The sequence below is a fragment of the Chenopodium quinoa genome, unplaced genomic scaffold, assembly GCF_001683475.1.
Source record: "Chenopodium quinoa cultivar QQ74 unplaced genomic scaffold, ASM168347v1, whole genome shotgun sequence".
Classification (NCBI taxonomy): domain Eukaryota; kingdom Viridiplantae; phylum Streptophyta; class Magnoliopsida; order Caryophyllales; family Amaranthaceae; genus Chenopodium; species Chenopodium quinoa.
This window is the reverse complement of record NW_018745684.1, coordinates 5,118,905-5,141,587: the sequence shown is the minus strand read 5'-3', so window position 1 is coordinate 5,141,587 and position 22,683 is coordinate 5,118,905. Positions and strand designations below refer to the sequence as shown.

At 34.9% G+C, this 22,683-nt stretch overlaps 4 protein-coding genes across 4 annotated transcripts; 2 read left to right on the top strand and 2 right to left on the bottom strand.

Moving 5' to 3' along the window:
• The first annotated feature begins 635 nt into the window (after positions 1–635).
• On the top strand, positions 636–1,763 carry LOC110717977 (leucine-rich repeat receptor-like serine/threonine-protein kinase BAM2). The gene has a single exon (XM_021896780.1). It carries the CDS (start codon positions 636–638, stop codon positions 1,761–1,763), a length of 1,128 nt encoding a protein of 375 aa, XP_021752472.1.
• Positions 1,764–5,498: 3,735 nt separating this feature from the next.
• On the top strand, positions 5,499–12,226 carry LOC110717921. The gene is made up of 7 exons (XM_021896717.1): positions 5,499–6,008; positions 6,355–6,464; positions 7,772–7,921; positions 8,009–8,238; positions 8,989–9,099; positions 10,132–10,176; positions 11,061–12,226. The coding sequence occupies exons 1-7, from the start codon at positions 5,906–5,908 to the stop codon at positions 11,218–11,220; spliced, it is 909 nt and encodes a 302-aa protein (XP_021752409.1). The 5' UTR covers positions 5,499–5,905; the 3' UTR covers positions 11,221–12,226.
• A 546-nt stretch (positions 12,227–12,772) lies between these two features.
• LOC110717401 (probable fructokinase-4) lies at positions 12,773–16,872 on the bottom strand. The gene is made up of 4 exons (XM_021896084.1): positions 16,340–16,872; positions 14,207–14,539; positions 13,247–13,363; positions 12,773–13,131 (listed from the first exon to the last, which is right to left on the bottom strand). The coding sequence occupies exons 1-4, from the start codon at positions 16,769–16,771 to the stop codon at positions 12,997–12,999; spliced, it is 1,017 nt and encodes a 338-aa protein (XP_021751776.1). The 5' UTR covers positions 16,772–16,872; the 3' UTR covers positions 12,773–12,996.
• A 1,496-nt stretch (positions 16,873–18,368) lies between these two features.
• Positions 18,369–22,683, bottom strand: LOC110718125 (probable fructokinase-1). The gene is made up of 4 exons (XM_021896924.1): positions 22,124–22,683; positions 21,367–21,699; positions 20,736–20,852; positions 18,369–18,740 (listed from the first exon to the last, which is right to left on the bottom strand). Exons 1-4 carry the CDS (start codon positions 22,541–22,543, stop codon positions 18,585–18,587), a joined length of 1,026 nt encoding a protein of 341 aa, XP_021752616.1. The 5' UTR covers positions 22,544–22,683; the 3' UTR covers positions 18,369–18,584.

Genomic DNA, 22,683 nt, shown 5'->3' with positions numbered 1-22,683 from the left:
TTTTGGTTCATATGTACAGATGTACTCTGTATCAATACCTCATTTTTATTTGGAGTTCAAACTTTGTATTTTTTTTTATTAGTTCCTTTACATTCATCCCCTTTGGAAAATATTACCGAGTTGGAATATTTGAAAATAAAAAAATTAACTATAATCATTCATTGATACATTGAAGAACAGAACATGATAACACCATCTTTCTGCTGATTATATTCATTAATTAGAAGTTTCCAGAAATTTAAAGCAAGGGCCAAATATTGCACATCATACAACTGACCAACTATGGACCTATGTTACACCTAGACATAATGATTAAAGAAAGCAATAACAATTTCATCCAAAGAAAGAAACAAAAAACAGAGAATTTAACAAAGAAGTTTAGGTTGATCTGACCTCTTCTATTGATGCCTTAATTTATTCCAAACTGCCAAAACAAATGATTCACCATCTTCTTAAGCTTATAAATTATTTATTATCACACTTGATAATATTAACAGGATCTTGATATGAAGTTTTACATGTTACTTTCTTTTTCTCCCTCTCAACTTCGACTTTGTCTATATATAAACAGCATCATTGCTACAAACTTCATCAATTCAAGCACATTTACTATAACACAAAACATTTGTATACCAATGGAAAACAAAGAGCACCAGAAAATGTCCTTCTACTTCATCACAATGGTTGTTCTTGCCATTTTCAGATCGATGTCAGTTCACTCGACTACCTTAAGCTCAGAGATAGATGTCCTTCGGGCCTTAAAGGAAGGGATTGATCCCAACTCTATTCCAAGCAATTCATTTATCAGCACCTGGGATTTTGCACTTGACCCTTGTGAGAGCACAGGGGCTCACTTCCTTGGGATCCTCTGCTCGATTCCTGAGGACAACTCAAGCAGCCGTATCACAATACTTGACCTGGATGGTGTCGGGTATGATGGATTTCTCACTAGTGACATTGGGAACCTGACTGAGCTCACCATCCTTAACTTGAGCAGAAACAAGTTTCGAGGCCCAATTCCCGACAGTGTTACCAAGCTTAACAAGTTAACTGCACTTGTGATGTCTGACAATTTCTTTACGGGCAGCTTACCACTAGGACTAAGAAGACTGAAAAGGATCCAAGAGCTAGATGTCTCGCGTAACAAACTTACCGGCTTGATACCTACTTGGCTCACCAACTTTAGGAGCCTCGAGTCCTTAAGAATGGCAAGCAATGGATTTTCTGGGCGTATCCCCAATTTGGCAGGGTTATGGCAGCTCCACACATTAGACCTCAGCAGCAACCAACTATTTGGGATCCTCCCTCAGCTTCCAACAAGTTTGAGAACATTGTCTCTGAGCCACAATGTACTTTCAGGGAGTATTCACTCAATATATGAGCTCCAAAACCTCAGATTGTTGGACCTGAGTGATAACAGATTCAGTGGCAGAATCAGAGGAATCGTCAGCTTACCCGAGGTTGTTAGTCTGAATTTGTCAGTCAACTGGTTTACAGAGCTACAGGTTCCCAAATTTGCGGGTGAATCCACACATCTTGAAGTGCTTGATGTGCAGGAAAACCGCCTAACAGGCCACCTACCAGCAAATTTAGCCACAATGGAGAGGTTGACAGCAATTTACCTGAGTCACAACCAGCTTTCTGGACCAATTCCAAGGAGTTTTGGTGTGAGGCTTGGTGCTCCTTGGAGGCATGTGTTCCTCAATCACAACTTTTTGGTGGGAGGTGTACCCCAGAGTTTGGCATTCAAAAGGCAAAGGTGACAGGGAGCCTATCTCACAATTGTCTCAAGTGTCTGAAAAATGTTACTATGTGCGAAGGAGGTCAACGCCCAGCTCCGGAATGTGCAGGGCAAAGTGTCGAATTTTTACAATAGGAGGAAGCAGCAGCTAGCAAGCAGAAGTAATTACAATGTCTTTCGTTTAGTCATAACCGTTTGTAATGAGATAAAACCAGATGAGAATAACTGTGTATTGATAACAAATTATTTAAAGTAAATAAAGATGATTACTTCATAAACTGATAATATCATTTATGTTACTTGCACTATGCCATCAAATACTTCATAATTCCTCATGTCACATCATAGCAAGTGGGGAAGTCTAGATAAAGAATGAAATTACAACCCTAACCAAATTAGATATTTCAGAGCTAGGCCGTCGAGGAAGTGGGAAAAAGAAAGGGGAAAACAGATGCCTGGACTTATGAAACCTAGAACTCCTAAATGAACTGCAGCAGTAGCCTGTGTTCCAGCTCAGAGAAGCCAGTAAGCACTGACATTACCAAGCCAACTAAAACTGGGAACCGAACCAAAGCAATGAAGAACATGAGATAGTGATGCCTATCTGAATCAGAACATCTCACTTCAGCAAAAAGAACTTTCTTCTGTCTAGTTCTTTACTAAGAAGGTCCATGTAGAACGACTGGTCCAATGCATCATAAAATGGTACGAGTAGCTCAAGTAAATTCCACAACTATCCAGTAAATGATAGCCATCAGAAGCACAATGTTAGCGGGGGCACTTTCCTGCTGCCCAAGGAAAAGTAGCTGACTGCTCTTCCCTAATTAATTCTTCAAGACCAGTCCACAATCCCTTTCCCCTACCCTCAAGTTTTTTTTCTCATCTCTTGATATCTCAGACCAATAACGGTGTGAAAATCTAGAAAATTAAAGTACGTTGTCTCTCCATCCATTTCTTTCAAGTGCTACAATGTAAATTTTAATAAGTAGAGAAAAATTATCTTAAACACTAACAGCTTGTTTCCTAATTTCCACAAGAACCTGGGTAAAGGCAGCCAGGAAGACATATGTAACGAATACCACCAATGGGATATACAAATCTGGTTCATTGACATCATACATTGGAAGTCTATAGGAAACATTTGAAGAGACATCCAAGACATTAAGGGTGTTAAATTTAAACAAAATTGTACTTACATTTAAGGCTTTAATTGATTGATTGATTGTACTTACATTGATTTGCACATACTCGGAGCTGGAACCTAGAAAAATCTCCCCATATGCACCCAAACCACCTCAGATATATCCAGAACTGGCTGCAGAGAACGCAGTTCCAAATGCAATGAGCTGGGGATTAGCAGGAGATCTCAGCATACCAGGCTGAGATCCCACAGTGCTATACATCTGCAACAAAATTTACAAAAACGAGCCAGGTTCAGAACTAGTAATTAAGAAAGAAAATGAGTTTAATGATTTTGATTATATTCTCGCTAACTCACAGTCACGTAACAGAAATATACCCGCTATTATCTTAGCCCCCTTGCCCCATTAATAAAAAATTCTGAAGACACCCTGATTTGTCGAGTCTAACATCCTAAACCTTAGATTTCAGAATTAGGTACCTAGATGCCTGCCACACGCTACTATGGTCATACAATGATGGCATTGTGCATCTCATAGGAATATAAAACTAAGCCGAAATGGGTTGAAACTAAATTAAGTATATCTTAAATGGGATCACAAAACTTGGTTTGAAACTTTGATCCAATTGCTCAAGTGTCAAGACATACTTTCTACCAATGATAAAGGCTAAGATTTAGTGAGGTAAAAAGCATTCAGATTGTAGGCAACTTCATACTCCCAACTTTTTCATGCTTAACTTAGTCAATAGATACCCTAGTTTGCTTAGCAAAATAGACCAAATCCAGATCCTTTTATTTCATTCTATTGAGCTAGACTTCGAATGTCCTAACTTCTTAAATGAGATTGTTATGCTACAATTCTATGTTCAACTAAATTTAAAGAATCAAAAGAAATATTCTACATTTCTACTATCATTGCTCATCCTCAAGCTAACTCAAACCCGGAATTAGCTGGTTAGATTTGATCATATTCATCCCAATTCTAAAAATACCACCATTCCAATTTACAAATTTATAAATAAGACCATCTTACCATCATAAGACCTACGTTGCACAGAAACTTTTGAGACCAAGGTTTTCCCGGGGTGAAACCCCCAACCTTTCCAAAACCCCACCATTTCCATGCAATATAGCCCAAGACAAACAAACAACCTCACACTCCACTATATCTAGAGGTGTCACAACCACACCCAACCCGATCCGATCCAAACCGACTCGAAAAATATCTGATTCAGATTTGGACTCGCGCGGACACAATATTTTAGCATCATTCAACTTTAAAAATTGCCCCAACCCAACCCGACTTCACCAGACCTGATCCAATCATCTGAATTGACACCTCTGTCTACATCCCCCACCCCCAACGCCAACCCCACAAATTTAAAAAGAAAAAAAAGTTGCAGACATACATGGATGGCAATAATAACTGGTTACACAATAATTCCAATGTAGAAAGATTACATTGTGAAATACCCTCAAGAATTTTGTCATTGTCAGCAACAATGGTCATGGTTTCTTACAAATCCTTGCTTAACATGAATTGCAAAAAGAAATTTAACCAAATTTCTATAAAGTACAGTACAATGTACAAATATTTACTCCGATATTAGAATTAAAACAGAGATTACATGATGAAATACCCGATTTCTTGGAATTTTGATGATATGAATTAGAGCTACTGATTTACTGAAGTAACTGAAGTACTGAACGAAGTAATATGATAAATTAGTGATATAATTAGCATTGGAATTCTCTCTGTTTTGCGTGGCTCCTAGACGTTCCCTTACGGCCTAGTGCCTACTCCATATGTTAATTGTGAAACAAATGAGGACTTCAAAGTTAGCGAGGGATTATACTAAAATACGGAGTAGCAATTAGGGAATGGGACTATAAATTGGCAAAATTACAATCATTAAAACTAATTTTGTGAAGTTTTGTAATCGTTGCCACCAACTTATATCGCGTGCTAAATTAACACCAACTTGCTACAAAAATTACAAAATTGACATAAATGACACTAAATCAGTAATTTTACGTAACTTTCAACCCTTCTACAAGTATAAAATTCCTTTGCAATAGTCATTTGCTTCAAAAAGTTCTTAATGCGTTGCAAAGATAAGACTATGTAGATGTCATATGTAGAGTATTATTAAATGTTTAGCACCTTTAAGGTCAATTTTATTCTTTTTTGGGCAAGTTAGTGTCAATCTAACAAATAACACAAGTTCGTGTCAATATTTGCAAGAAACTCTTAAGTTGGTGTCAATGAGTGTAATTTTGCGAATTTTAGCAAGGATAATTGAAGTAATACAAAATTTATCCCTACAATGTACAAGGTATCAAACACGTGACTTCGAAATGAAAATTAAAAAATCAATCAAATCCAACCTTTCGTGAGGGTTGACCCTTGAGAGGAAAGAATTTAATTTATTTTTTCCTTTTTGTTCTTCACATTAAAGGAACACAAAGTACACAAAATTTCTAATAACAAGATTTATAAGAGGGAAAATTTGTCTGAAAAAACCTTTTAAAAGCACCATTTTGCGAAATAAAACCTTTTAAAAGCTTTTTGGTTAAAAAAAACCACCACGTTCATTTTTTTTTTTTTTTGCGAGAGGAAACCCATTTCCTTAATTACCCTCTAATTAACTTAATTAGACTCTAATTTCCTCCCATTTCTTCTAAATAACCTCTAACCCATCAAATTACTAAATAATTAGATTTAATTTATATTTCTTCTAAATAGTTAATTATTATTTTTAAACAGAGCAGAACAGATAATATAGTAGAGCAGATTTCAGCAAAGCCGAGTAGGACAGGGCAGAGTAAAGCAGAACAACTCAAAAAAACTGGCCTAACTTGGATTTTCTCCACTTCTATGGTCACAAGGGGGAAAAAAACATAAAAAAAAAAAAAAAAAAAAAAAAATAAAAATAAAAAAATGACCGTACGAACTAGTGAAACTAAGTCCAATTGAATTTTTATTAAGGTAGTCGGAGCAATTGTAGCCTGATCAATCGATCATGGAGCGCGCGCAGATGGAAGAAGCATTAAGGGTCTTAAATAAGGGTCTTTCTCAAATCAAATGGCGCCTTAAATCTTCATCAAAGCTTCGTCTTGAGATTGGTTTGCTCCCCAAACTTCAATTTCATTTCTGGGTTTCTGGGATGTGTTTACATTTTCCTATCAATTTGATGTTTACTTTGCAATTTTTGTTCAATTTATAGCATACCCACTTCTGGATTAATAATCCCATTTCAGTGATTTTATATGTGAATTATTCATGATTATTTCAGGCTTTTATGAAATAGAATTTTGCTGTATGCTCTAAAATTTTGTCTTTTTAGGGAAAAATTTGATTTTTATGTGCATTGATTTTTTATTAGTTGATTTGCATAATATAATGATGGTATTAGAGAAAATGAAACATAAATGATGTAAAATCAGTGACTTTATGAATTTGGTGTTGTAGATGTTTTGGCATTATGTTCAGGAATGAGGCCTCTTGTGATGGTTGACTATGGTGGGAAGATGCCTGAGCTGCAAGAGCATTTGTGTTCCCTTATTGACCTTATTCACAAGGTTTTTGCTTCAAAACTTCTCGTTTTGTTTGGATCTTTAATTATTTGAACTAACACTCTGACGTGGGTATGGACACTTGACACTTAATTACGACCAGAAATTTCTATTATAACTGAATTTGACAATTGAACTTGTACCTGTGTTCGAGTCTAGTGTAATTAATTTATGTAGTAGGTAGCAATGTAGCATTAGATATCAGAAACTATACAAAAATGTAACGGAAATTTAAAATTGTAGTGATCAGTTGATCTACTTTTCCTATTAGAGAGACTATATGACTAATAATATGAGTGGCGGTGAAGGATATGCTAGAAAGCAAGAAAACATTTTTGTGACTATTGAGTCATTGATCTCTTCATAGTAATAAATCTAGTCTCAATTATGTTGCACTTCTTTCTTTTGCAATTTTTATGTTTACTATGACTATCTCAAACTTTGTACTATAATGCATTGATGATAGAAAGTAATAGCCGAACTTCATGAGATTTTGCATCCGAAGTCAATTGTGGTCAATTGCTTTGTAGAAGAGGAAGTAATTTCAAAAACTGTTTCAATCAATTTTTAACATTAACGAGAATTTTCATGTACTGTATGGTATAGGCACAATTTTTTGTGTTAGCAACATCCTTCTTCATAGATCTTGAGTGACTTAGTATGTGGAAAAAAAAATTATTTACCATATTAAAGGTTTTCAAAGGCCAGGCACCTATCAATCTATTATCGTATGCTTACCGCAAGTCCACAAGCAATTTGAATTTCTTGGAAACCGTATACCTCTCTTGCATTACATTTAAGGTGTTGTTTGGTTGACATGGGAAATGAGTTCCCATAGGAAACTATATTTCATGGGAAGTAATTTCCCTTGTCCATTTCCTAGGAATTAACTTAAGTTTGTTTGGTTGATAATATAGGAACTTTGATTTTCTAGGAATTTATTTCCTATGTTTTATTAGTTAACTTGATAATTTTATTTAAGTTAACAAATTTGGAGAGAGAAAGTAAGAGATTAAATTATTAGTGATAATAATGCAAGTAGGCCCCACAATAATCATAGGAATTGTGACTTACCAAGGGGGGGGGGGACTTGGTAAGTTATTTCCCATGTTTCATGGGAAATGAAACTTCCCTTGGAATTTCCATTTCCCCCACTTTGATAAATTTGTGTCAACCAAACAACACATGATTTTTCCATTTCCTAGGAAATAGAATTTCCCATGCTATTTACCTCCAACCAAACAACAAGTTCTAAAAAGAAGTCATGACTTTTTTTCCATAAACAAGTATTGTCTAACAATTCTCTCTTTCAGGAGTCTACTATTTTCCAGCAGTTAAGAGTAATGGTTATTGAAGATATGATCTACCTGTTAAATGTCAGGGAATTTGCTGAATATGTTACCTGGAGTTTAAGCTCGGATGCAAAACAGTATTTTGTTGACCTTGAGCAGGATCCTCCTGAGGTAGCTGTAGAGAACAGCAATGTTTAAGCTGTTTGCATGTTGCTTAAATTTTTTCGCTCTTTGACCTCCTTAGCTTTTGTCTTTCAGATGATATCAACAGCTGTTGGGAGCCCAGCTATCAAGGAGTTGGTGTCTGTTCAAAATCTGTTCTCATCGGTGTTTACTTCTGATGGTGTTAATAGTGATGCTTTGCCAGGACAAAGTAAAGACCACCAGAAATATGCTAAATCTTCTTCTAATCTTTGCCAATTCTTGGAAGTTCTTGATTTCAGTAGCTGCATGCAAGACTATCAAATCACAATACCAACTCTAAACGGGTGATTCCTGACCCTCTCAATTTTTCAGTACTGTAGTTATGGTCATGTTTCAAACACTTGCAATTGTAGAAATGTGGACCTAGAAGTATGCTCTTCCCAGTGAATTCTATCCTGATTATTATCCAGTTTGATTGTAAGCTCATGGCTCTTTAGGGTGACTTATGCTAGCCTTGCCCAGACACTAACCTGTTAACCAACCAATATATGCTGAAAAAGTTTTATGTTTCTGGTAGATTGTAAATTTGTAACAATACAACACTTTAAAGATCTGCTGGTTCTGTCAAGCATGTTTTAAATATCATTGTCTCTATGTCAATAACAATGCAAATTGTTCATGGACTTAATCCCATAATTGACAACATAAATTTATAATAATAAAAAAAAAATAGGTCTGAGGTAGAAGAAAGAACAACTCCACTTGACCACTTACTCTTTTTCTATATTGTTTTTACGCTGGTTCGGTACTTCGTTGCCCTAGATCTGGTTCTAAAAATATGAGGAAAAGGCTACTTGAAGATATGTACAATATATTTTCCTTTCTCTACTCCCAACATCTGTGCATGACCTCTACATCTTGGTTCTGGATTTTGTTTCTTGAAGCACAGAATTCATGTCAGGCTTATCATGTGGCATGTTTTTAATTAAGAGTTTGTGCGCTGAAGAAATTTTTTTAATGCTGGTTGCTTTTATTTAGATATTTTCTGGAGAATATAAGCATTGCTTTTAAGTGTAGCTCTTAATTGTATTCAGATGGCTTCTTGGATATCCAGTGGTGTACCTGTTTGACAAGGACCATATTTCAGATGCTATCTATAATCTCTCAACCAAGCCTCTTCGCCTTTACAAAGTTCTAGTCCACAGGTCTGCTGCCTTTGAACCTCAAATATGTTTCTGTTCTGTTTTTCTCAATGCTTTCTTCCGTGTTTAGCTGAAACTGAGAGTTGACTGTTGTGAAGGATCCTGTGAGACTCTAAACACGAAGAGTACTGGATTGACCATGGGTCTAGACTTTACAGACTAGAGACTAGAGAGGCTTGGGACCTTAGAGATCTAGCTTACTGATGTAAAATAACATGAACTGAATAATATAGAGTGAGGATGTTCTCATAGTTTTAAAATTACAAGAGTAAATTTCCACCTTTGAAACTGGCCTTCGTCTTGATACACTGAATTATATGATATGCTCCCAGAGATTATAAAGTATGATGAGATATCTGTTGAAAAGTGTGGATTTGGAGCAAATACATATAGGAGGCGGTTTCATATTAATGATCACAATAGTGTGCAAAAAGTCAAGGTCTAGTGAGTTTTCATTAACATTCGACACGTTTCATTCTCATAACTAAGAAAGCTCAATTGCTCAATCCTTTGGTACTCTTTGATTTTCCATTCTCACAGTTATGTCTTCATTTCTTCTCCTATTTCTGCAGCTTATGCCTTGATTTTCTAATACCTGAATGTTCTTTTTAAGCTGGTATTTGAACAGAGCACGTACATAAAATTTTTGTAACTAATAGAAGTTTCTCTTGCTCATCCTTCTGAGCATGTGAACTTAGGTGAAAACTAGAAATGAAACAGTGATTTCTTGATTTTGAACTGCTGCACTTCTTCGTATTTTCCAAAGTTTATAAAATGGATCCTACCTTGTTGCACTTGTATGAGTTGTATCATCAGAAACCTGTGATTATTATCAGTAACAACTTGAAGAGCATGCATCGAAATTCTTGAGTCATCTTTAACTATTGTCTAGCACTCTAGCTCTGCAGATCAGTAGCTGGCATTGTATTGATATAAACATTCCTAATGCCTTTCACACGTTTGCGTATAATATAATGATGTTTCTGGTGATAGACTTAGAGCATATTGAGTGACTTTTGCTCTTCTATCCTGCAGAAGTACCTCGTTTAGCAATACCTTACCAACAGAGGAGCTAATGAGGTAAGCCGGGATTTTGTATATTATCTTTCTCACACATGTTTACCCCTGAAAGCAAACTTACATAATTTCACCAATCTGCCTTGTGCCATACTTTTTCTACCGGTTCTAAATCAATTAGGTTATCTCTTTCCCAAAAGGAGGCAGTATGCATACTTCATGCTGAGTACAAACTTTATTTTCTACTAAAAACTTGGCTCTAGCATACTTTGGCAAGTTTAAAACTTTGTATGTATTTGTGCTAATCAGTGGAACTTATTTCTGTTTTATTTTTACTGGTTAAAACTTTGACAGACACATTCTGACTTGAAATACTTAACTTTCATGCTTACTTTCACATGAGCTGATGGCTTAAACTGGCACTTTCTTCTTGCTTTATTTTTCCATTGCCCAAACACCGATAATAATCAGCATCGGTCTATGGTGATTACTTAGTCTAGCTCAGATAATACTGAATAGAGAATTGTTAGCACAGAAGTCTGAGTTGCTCAGTTTTTCTATCTGCTGCTAATAGAAGTCAGATTGGCTAAATGATCAATTTAAGTCATTTCTGTAAATTGAGTGGTACCAATGAATGATAATATTTCTGGTGCATTATAAAGTTAAAGCAAGATATGTAGATCATGGACGTCCCAATGTGCTCTAAGTATGTCAACTTGATATTGCAACAGCAAATACCATTTAATCATTTCCATATTCTGGAGTAATCTCTAAAATGTGTCATGTTATAAAGTGGCTTAGGTAAGATTGAGGATGAATTTTAATTCTGGCATTTCCACCAAATACAGAAACAATCTTTTTTTTTTTTTTTTTTTTTCAGATTTCTTTTAAAAAAGTCCTGCATCACAAATTCTGGAATATGTTTGCTTACATGAATATGGTTACAGTTTTTCAGTGCCGTACGACCTGAGTATGGAAGGTCACAACGAACCGTGGGCAAAAGCGTTTTGGGTTCAGGTGCAAGAGAAACATGAAAAATGTAAACAAGTTTGGAGGTCCTTGCAAATGGAGGTCAGTGAATGCTATCCACAAGCAATTGCATTGTAGTAGCTAGTATCACCTTATCGTAGTAGTTAAAAGTCCAATGGTTGAATTGTGATGTCAATTGTAAATTGTAATTCCAACATTTTTTTTTGGAAAAATTGGTTTTATTAATCCCAACTTTTGATTATTTTTAAATAATACCAACTTTAAAAGGCATTTTCTTTTAACAGGCCAAATGACCGGTGGCCTGATTAAAAAGTTACCTCTTATTTATTTATTTTCTTAAATGACACTTGTCACAATTTCATTAGTTAAAAAAAAAAAATTAAAAACAAAACAGTACCAAAAAAAATAAAATGAAACCCCTTCCCAGCCCCCCACGCCTCCCCCATCCCCCACCGGAAACACCCCAGTACCCCACCCACCCCCTTCCCACCCTTCCCCCACCCCCGGAAAACGCCGACCAGCACTCCACCACCCTCAAAACCTCCTGCCCTCCCCCCCACCCGCGATTTGGGCAATTTAATGTTGTTGTTGACGGTGGTCTGAGTGGCGGCTAACTGTTGCGACTGATGTTCGAGTTGCGCTTGAGTTGGCGAGGTTGAGGGAGATAGGTGGTTAATATTACTAATTTTTCCTTTTGTTGTGGAAGATAAATTGCAACATTTATATTGTTCATTTGTTCTACTCCATTTTGGTTTTAGAGCATTTTTAAATGAATGTCGAGTATCCATCTTAAACTTTTGCTCCCCTTTTTGCCAAACGAAGAAGAATGTGAGTGGGTGTAAAATTTTACCCGGGTGTAGGATGAAATTAGTGAAATGCCTGAAATCATCATCAATTTTGGTTAAAACTGAATATGTCATGGACTACATAATAACTGACATAGACAGCAATTTGGTCTTTTTTTCCTTTCAATGAGTTTGAAGATTCTCAACACACTTACGGAGTAGTACGGAAACTGGTTTGGCACATGTGTAATTGATTTTGACGCACCTTTATGTGAAATGTGTACTGAAAACTATGTTCTCACAAATACAACAAATTTTAATGTTAAGCCAAAATCAAATGCTTAATTTGTGGTTAAAAATGCTTACACTTTACCCTCATTACAGTCATTAGTGGTTTGATCTCATATTATGGAAATCATTGTTATTTGGAAAACTTATTATTTCATAAACTGAAAATAACCATCAATTATATATTTTTTTTTGTATAAAATATTTTTTCTGTAAGTAACACCACTACTTTCTTCCAGTATTTCCTTCTCATTCTCTTTTATACATTTTGGAATTCTTGAACTTCAATTTCCTTTATGAATTAATTGAATGAGGATAGAATTAGTTTAATAATTGAGGGTAAAAACAAAATTAACTCTTTTAGTCTGACTTGTGTGTTCAATACCAGTGCTACCTTAAATAAAGAACTTTAATTAGACAGTTTTAGACAAATATACCTTTCAGAAGTTGCTTTTAAATGAAATAAACAAAAAATGGTGTTGCCAATAATTTTCTAAAACGAGCAAAATAAAGACTTGTTTTTGAAGTTAGACCCACATAATAATATCCTTCAACCATAATGTTTTAAATTTAGAAAGGTAAAGTAAAGCACGCCATTGACATCTATAATTGCCTCTTTGAATTGCAAACCGAAGCATAATTCAAAATATTTATTTATCAATACTTATATAAAAGACTTGTTTATCCTTACACAGTGGAGAAAATTTTAGAGTTGAATTTTCCCCCACAACTTCCTAATTCTCTTCAATTCACTAATCAAATCCCGAAAATACCAAGCAAACCAAGAGATCTAACACACAAATGAATTAACAGTATGAAATCACTGAGAAGCCTTCTTGATGAGCTCAAAGGCTTCGGCTTCTGTTGGTAGAGCTGGGATTGCACCCTTCTTGGTGGTTGTAATGGCTCCACATGCGTTGGCGAATTTCAAAGCTTCCTTCAATCGTGGTTCATCCTGAAAATGTTCATGAGATATACAGTTAGAAGACGATACTTTTACTTGGAAAACAGAACTTAGATTTATTAATGAAGTGTGCAAACAAATAATAAACGAGGGAAGTAGAATTTACCTCGATAATAGAGTGATCATCGACGATTTTGCCTAACAAGGCACCAACAAAGGAGTCACCAGCACCGGTAGTGTCAACTGCATTCACCTTGAATGCCTCCACACTTCCCTTGAAGTTCTGTAACACAAAAATATATTATAATTTAGTGACGGCTTTGATTAAGACATATTGGCCTTGCACCTAATAATTGAATATTCTATTATTTATAATTTTCCCACAAGATTACAGATGATTAAATTATACATAGTCACGATTCATGCACAAAATTTGAAAATTGATGGTCAATTTCATCTTGTCCTGTTCTTGCTAGAGTATCTAGTTATCTGTCTTATAGACTAAAACACCCAACCCAACAATAACATCCCAACAACCCTTCTCCAACATATCTCCTAATAATTTGATTAATTAGATTCGACACACCATCACGACTCCGTATTGTTTATAGAGGGGTGATCTGGGCTCTTAATATGGTATATTAAGAGTGGTTCTGGGCGTTTACTAACTTGATATATGACCACGGGAAAGGATAATTCGAGTGGAAAGCCAGTATAAAGTTCCATACCATATAATAAGGTTTACACTAAAATGTTGCATGAAGCATGGAAAAGGACATCACACTTTATTGAAGACTTAATGTCAACGAAACTCAAACAGATGACTTCATCTATAATTAGATTTAAATGTCGTTCCCACATGCAATGTCATTGTCGTTGTTGTTGTGGTCCATGCCATGGGATATTCTATGTAAAAATTGTTCATTTGTATTTGTATATTACACTAGTCATGCCTCGACACCAAGCTAAATTAATGGTATACAGAGAACAAGTGTAATACAGAAAATTGGTGTCTAATGCTGAAATTATATGATTTGTTAACTAATCAATTATAGACAATTAGAATCAAATCACAAGCACCAATTATACGATGTCATGATGTGGACTTAAGGAAAGAGAGATGTACCTTGGTGTAGTATCTGCAACCATGGTCACCAAGAGTGACCAAGAGAAGCTTCAAATTAGAGTGCCACAATGACATCGCAGTAGCATCATCGACGGTGTTGCTTTCTGTGAGGAACTCAAGCTCGTTGTCACTGATCTTGATCACCTCGGCCTTGTCCCAGATGCTCAAGATCTGCTCACGAGCCTCCTTGGCGGAAGGCCACAAAGGTAGCCTAAGGTTGGGATCATATGAGAGCAAAGCTCCAGCCTTTTTGGCTTCCTCCATTGCTTTCAAATGGGCTGACCTACATGGCTCGACGATCAAACTAATAGAACCATAATGAAACACCTTAGCCTGCAATTTGAAACGAAAAATACCCATTAGACTTTTATCAATTATATGATCGTCCAATCTCAAACCAAAAAGCAAAAATTCAAACATTGGTTATCCGATTTCATAAACATTGAGGTCGTGAATCATTAAACTCAAAACTGTCTAATACAAGAATTTGTGTGAATTAATCTTAACAATTTCAAACAAGATTATTTTGACTTTTACCATCAACAAAATACGAAAAATTTGCTTTTACCACCTTCAAACAATGTACGCAAACAAAATGCTAAATTAGTCCAAAGTGGTCTAGTCACACAAAGTTACTAAAAATATTAAAATTAACAACTTGACTCCTTAATTATTTGATTAAGCAAGCAATTAGTCATTTTGCATGCAGTGCCTTTACAACTTGTCCAAATTAAATTATATTGCAAGTCCACTTTGATTACATATCCACCTAACATTATTATTATTCAATAATTATTGTTTATTGAATAATAATACAAAAGGCAAATGGGACGGCGTCAAATAAAAAGAAAAAAAGCGTCACGAAGAAATAGGGCGTTAATATAAAGAACACTGGTTTTCTGACCCTTTAACTTAACGTAGGACCAACAAACAAGGTGAGAATTGATTATGAGGTGGGTCTTTTGTTTTCTGGTAAATTGTCATCGTATTTAACGATGAACCAATAAGCTTAATCTTGTTGCTTTTTTCAATAAATCACGGGCTAATGTTTTTAGGACTGTTATACCAAATCTTTGAAGAAAAACTCAAAATTGGTTATCCTATACATAATGCATTAGTAATTCTGGTACTAAAAGAAGTTATGGAGTACAAGCAAGACATGCACACCCTTTACGGATACGCAAATTTGCTATGCCGATAATTGATTAGTATATGTAGCTATTATTTCCGTATCTAAATCGAAAAGGGTACATCAGAATATATTCTTCAACAAAGGACAGAAAGAAAGCTTGATTAATTAAATATTCGAAACAAGACAGCCTACTACTCGTCATAATTTTCAATAAAATTCAAAGAATTAGATTCTTTTAGACAACCTTCTTATAAAATTATACACATTTTCATAAACATAATAAACCAAGAAAATGTTCATGCAATCGATTAATTAATGTGCATATTTATGGCTGAAAATAATGTTCTTGATTTATGAATTATTTTTAAAGTCAAAGGAATCCATATTTCCATATTGTTATTACTGATTTGGAGGTGGAGCCCATGTGATATACTCCTACACATCTGCAAACAGTGGGTCCCACTATAGCGCGTGATATCACGTGACATCTAACAATATTTTCTACACTAATCCAAAAAAAAAAATTATCATAACAGCAAAATCATAGTCCTTTGTAGTTGTACACCAAACAGACAAAAGATCTACCACTCTAGTAAGATACTCCCACAAGGCCACAAGTCCCACCCTAATACGACTTATACAAGTTCGTAACGAATTAATAACATCAATCGAATTTAATGAAGTTCTTGTTTAGATCTCGTGGTATGAAGTTTTAGACAAATCTATGTACATTGAATATGATCAAATTAAAATTATTTACGCAACATAAGAACTAAAGTCAATTGATCAAGACGTATATCTACAACCACGTCAACTTTTAATTTTTTTTTTATTTTTATAATTTTATACAAACGTTCACATCTACTAAAATAAATTAGATCGCATTCATCCACACTCGATAAAACAAACTCATAATACTATACCGTCAAATATGCTTTAAAAATTAGAATAATCACGCATTGATTGATGTAATTAATGTTTCAAAAGAAAAGAAAGATTACCGATCGAATAAGGTCGAGGTTGAGCTCATCGGGAGTAAGAAGCATATCAGCACTCGGATTCCGGTAAAACATGAATTCTCTTTCACCATCAGCTTTCAGCGTAACGAAAGCGAGAGCAGTTCTCGCACCTTGATCGAACGTTAAACCGTCGCCGGAAACACCGTTTTTCTTGAGAATTCCGGCGAGCATGAGACCAAACTCATCATCGCCGAGTTTTCCGACGAAGGCGGCTTTACCGCCGAGCCTCGCAACGGCGATCGCAACGTTCGCCGGAGCGCCGCCGGGAGCTTTAAGGAATCCCGGCGCTTCGGCTAGAGAAACGCCTGAAACTGTCGGAACAAAGTCGATCAACATCTCTCCGAAACTCACGACTAAGCCTTTGGAATCGGCGCCATTGTTTGAGAGTCCGCCGTTGTTGGTGGTTTCTGCCATTGTTGAGAGAGGAAGAAAGTAGAGAGAGAAAGTTCAATATTTAGAGAGAGAAAGTTCAATATTTAGAGAGAGAAAGTTGAAATTTGAGAGAGAAGAAGGTGATTGGAAGGGGGTATTTAAAGAGGAGGGTGGGATTTTTTAAGGACTATTTTTGGTTGGTTTTATTTAAGGGAAAAATTAAAAATTGGGATTTATTAGGAGAATATTATTATTAGGAGTTTTAATTTGGGAGGGATTAGTGGGATTAATAGTGAAAATTAGTGGGTAGGATTAGGTTGGATATAATTATGATAAATGATGATGTTTTATTTATTTATCTTATTTTATTTTATTGACTTGAAACTTACGAAAGTTATTGGGGTGGGGACCATATTTTGTGTTGATCCAATTAGGATTAATGCTCCCAATAAAAAGATGAATTAGATAAGAAATTTCCAATCAATTTGATGAATTATTTTTGGATAAATAAAATAAAGAATTACTGTATTTTAATGTAATTAAAACTTATATTGTGGTCTTGTGGATAGAATACGAAAAGATATTGATTACGGATTATATGTATCAAACTTTTAGGAAGGATTATGTATTAATTAAGAATTTAAGATTGGGATAAAGGGAAATATGTATAAATATCCTTTTAATTTGGCAATAATCTTATCAATTATTAAATATCTATGTTTAAAAAAAAAAAAATTCTTTTCTTTCTTGTAGAAAAAGAAATTTACATTATTACTTACTCCCTCCGTCCCATAATACTTGAGACATTGGACTTTTTTTTCACCATTCATACATTAGGTTTGACTATAATTTTTTACTAACATAATAAAAATATATTTTATCATAAGATATGTTGTTAAATAGGTTTTAATATAAAGTTTCATAATATAATTTTAAAAATAATTTTCATTAATATTTAATTATATAAAAATAAAGTCAAACTAGTACATTGGGACAGAGGGAGTAATTTTTGACAAGAATTCAATTTAAGATTGATTTATGTTTTCAGCTGCTTAATATAATTTTATCCATCTATTACACTAAAATCAAATCTTTTTTTAGAAGGAATCTTCCCTTTTAAACTCTACATTATTTTTTTTGTGAAGCATTAATTTGTCTGGAAAATTAATTATATTTATTTATTATATATTTTGAGTCCATCTATCTATAAATCGATACTATGGAGTAATGATTGTTTTTTTACCTCACAAACTATGGAGTATTTTTCTTAGGGAGTATTGTTTTTTTGATTATATAACCATATTATAGGTTGTCTAATATGTCTCAAACCATAGAATTAGTTTCTTTTAGACAACCTATAATAAAATTCAAAGAATTAGATTCTTTTAGACAACCTATAATCTTTGAGTCTATCTATCTATAGATCGATACTATGGAGTATTGTTCAAAAAATAAAGATTTATAATTATAATATAAATATTTTTTCTTGATTTTAAACATTCAAATGGTTTTGTAATTACGTATATATGTTCTCTTATAAGAAAAAATATACTCCGTATTTCGTATTTATTTTTAATTGTATGCCCAATTTTTACTTCGTATTTTGTAGAAATGGTCAAGTATGGTACGTTTTGGCTACTTTCTGTATCAAATTTAAAATTATACCTCAAATAAAATTCTTCATATTCATAACATCATCGAAAATTTTAAAACAAAGTTCTCAATGAAAAATTATCGCCTAAGTTCCATTATTCCTCCACATTCAGCTGACCTTTTTTCCCACTCAATTTTTTTCATCCTTTCATGTGTAGTGACAACTTTATTACAAATGTTGTTATGTGGGTGTTGCATACATCTATTGTACGTGTATCGTCTTCCATTGAGACGCCTTATTGATGAGCTCCAAGGCCTCGGCTTCGGTGGGAAGAGCTGGGATTGCACCCTTCTTGGTGGTTGTAATGGCTCCGCATGCGTTGGCGAATTTTAAAGCTTCCTTCAATCGTGGTTCATCCTGAATAAATCCATGAGATTTATAGTCAAAATACGATACTTTTTACTTTAAAAAAAGAACTTAAATTTATTAAGAGAACTAAGCTAGATTAAATCCCGGAAGCTCGTACAATGCACAATTTTTTCTTTAATACAGTGATTATAAAATTATGAAGTAATGACTCAACTCAACAAATATAAAAACGATACTAAAAATACAAATATGCAAAATAAAAATATATAAACAACATATGATAATTGAAATGGGCAATTCCTACCAACTATCCTAAGAAGTTTAGATTTTATATTGAAAATCATATTTTGGACATACACAATCTTTTTGAATAAACATCACGAACTTTCTTAAGTGATCGCGAGTATAATGTCTACTTTAGTACTTTCTCTATTTTTTTTTTAAGTTAACACATTTTGATTTTTGACATTATTTACAAACTAATCGTAGTTAAAGTCCCGTGCAATACACGGATTTTACTAAATTATATAGTGAAGTGCAACATTAATTTAATAATTATATACTAAAAAAAGAATTATAGTATCCTACTATACTACTTATTTGTGCTCATTTTATAACAAAATTACTTAATGTAAAATATATAGATATAAAAATATTTCGTTATGCAATGCTTCAACAACAACTCTCTCCTGCTTCCACACATTCTAATACAAGCGCTTTCTGGAAAGTAATTTGGTCTCTCCAGTTGCATCCTAAATGGAAGTTGTTTTTATGGAAATTGCTTCATCGAGCTCTTGCAGTCAAGGTGGAACTTCATCATAGAGGAGTTCCGATTCAGGATGTGTTCTGTGATCTGTGTCATTCAGAACCAGAGGATTTACAACACATCTTTAGGATGTGCTCTAGTGAACGAACAATTTGGAGGGGTGGATGCCTCGGTATCCGCTCAGAATTTAATGGAGACCTTTCTCTCTCTGATTGGATCCAAGATTATATCCGACTTTTCATTAGTCAGGATGGGCCTTCTAGTACTCGCTTAGGTACCTTCGTCGGTACACTTTGGAGTCTTTGGTTATGTCGGAATTCTAGAATTTTAGGAATTCTAATGCTACCCGGCCGTTTGATTCTCAATTTGCGGAGGTTATGGATTCTCATACAATCTTTGTTGACGCGGACGCTTCCGTTGCTGGGGATGACGGTGGTGCCTCTCCTCCGCCTAGGTTTTACGTAGCGCAACTTGGTCTGGGTATCCAAGGGAGTGCTTTACTTTCTCTACAAATTGATGGTTCTTGGTTTAAAGATAGTCAACAAGCTGGGATGGGTTGGTGCATGGATAATGGGGACCCGTTGGATGATCATATCATAGGTGGCAGTAACTTTGGTGTTTGTTCCTCGGCTTTACATGCGGAGGCAATGGCCTGCATGTATGGGTTACAATGGGCCTTTGATCAAGGGTTTCATTCCCTCACAGTTTTCATTGATTCTTATAATCTTGTGACCCTTCTGAGGGGGGACGGTCATGGTAACGTTGATTACCTTTGGCTCATCCAGAAAATTAAACAACTAGGCTCATCCTTTCAGGTTTGTAGTATATACAAGGCGGATCGTCACCGTGTCCAGCGAGCTTATCAAATTGTTGGAGAAGCAGCGGTTAACTTAATTAGCTTTAGTATTAATATGAAGTCTGTTTGTATCCTTTAGCCAAAAAAAAAAAAAAAAAAAAAGTTTGAGTTTATATGGAAAAAATATAATTGTCAAAGTAGAAGGTGGATATTAGAGGCTATAAATACTTTTTATGAAGGATAGACCAAAGAAAAAAAAAATTATAAAGTGGAGGAAAAAAATTCCAACCATTGGATGACATGTGTAATCATTGCTTTGCTTTCACTTTTAGTATTAAGTTATTGATTGATTGATTGTTTTGACTAAATAATTTATACTCCGTATTTATAACAAAACATAATCATAAGATGTTGTTTAAATCGTCTCAATGATAGAATAAAAAGAATTGAAAAAGTAGTATATATGTAGATAAGAATTTACCTCGATAACAGAAAGGTCATCAACAATTTTGCCTAATAAGGCACCAACAAAGGAGTCACCAGCACCGGTTGTGTCAACTGCATTCACCTTGAATGCATCCACACTTCCCTTGAACTTCTGTAACACAAAAAAAATAGAATAATTTAATGACTACTTTGACTTAGACTTGCACATAAATAAACAAAAAATTCTATATTATCATTTTTAATTTTCCACTTGGCATGATTATAGATGATTAAAATATGCATAATCATGATTCATGTACACATTTGTAAAATCGTGGTCCATATATTTGGTTGTCTTGTTCTTGCTAGGATTTATATAATTTATTCGAGTATCTAGTAGTCGCCTTATAAACTAGACATCCCAACAACCCTTCTACATACCCTCCTAATAATATGGGGTACATAAACTCGACATACCGTCACTAGTCACTACGTACGTACCCATGTCTAAATCAAAAACTCTTATACGGAGTATTTAATATGGTGCGTGTAGCTAAGAAACTTTTACAACTAATGTAAAGAGCGATAAAATTGAGAATTTTCTATATTTTTAAAAGAGCTGAAAGTAGGAAGATAAAAAAGAACGGAAAATAAAAGACAATCTTTTATTTGATTATTTTCTTTACCTTGGTGTAGTATCTACAACCATGATCACCAAGAGTGACCAAGAGAAGCTTCAAATTAGGATGCCACAACGACAACGCCGTAGCATCATCGATGGTGTTGGTTTTTGTGAGAAATTCGAGCTCGTTATCGCTGATCTTGATCACGTCGGCCTTGTCCCAGATGCTGAAGATCTTCTCACGAGCCTCCTTCTCGGAAGGCCACAAAGGTAGCCTAAGGTTGGGATCATATGAGAGCAATGCTCCGGCCTTTTTGGCTTCCTCCATTGCTTTTAGATGGGCTGATCTACTTGGCTCGACGATCAAACTTATTGAACCATAGTGAAATACCTTGGCCTAAGCAAAGTAAAAGTGCTTATTAGACTTTTATCCAATTTCATAAACAATGAAGTCGTAATTCAACAAAATCAAACCGTACATTCAAGAAATTGCGCCCATTGTAACGATTATTATTGGAACATACCCTCAATTTTTTAAAATGTACGCAAACAAAATTACTTTAACAGTTGTACTAAATGATCCCAAAGTTATCTAGTCACGTAAAGTTACATTACTATTACAAAATTATTACGAAAAAAAGAAAAAAATCTTAAAAATGTTAGCTATACTATCCCGTCAAAAAGAAAAAAAAAAAAAGTTAAACCGAATTATGTAGTGTATGTGTATTATAATTAACGTGATGTCCTTGTTAAGCCTACTAAAAAATGTCACATATCTATTGATTGGTGTTATTAATGTTTCGAAAGAAAATAAAAATTACCGAACGGATAAGGTTGAGGTTAAGCTCATTAGGAGTAAGAAGCATGTCAGCACTCGGGTTCCTATAAAACATGAATTCCCTTTCACCATCAGCTCTCAACGTAACGAAAGCGAGGGCAGTTCTCGCGCTTTGATCGAACGTTAAACCATCATCGGAAACACCGTTTTTCTTGAGAATTCCGGCGAGCATATGACCAAACTCATCATCGCCGAGCTTTCCGATGAAGGCGACTTTACCACCGAGCCTCGAAACCGCGATTGCAACATTCGCGGGAGCGCCACCGGGTGCCTTAAGAAATGCCGGGGCTTCGGCTAGGGAAACGCCGGAGACTGTTGGAACAAAGTCGATCAGCATCTCTCCGAAGCACAGTATTAAGCCTTTGGTGTTTGAAGGTCCGCCATTTTTGTTGGTTTTTGCCATTGTTGAGAGAAAAAGAAAAGGTGGGAAACTTGGAACTAAAGAGAAAAGAGAGTGTTCTTTGAGTATCGGAAAGAAAAGGGTGATTGATGGAGGTAATTAAACAGAATTGGTGGGGCTTTTTTAAAGGAAATAAAACTTAC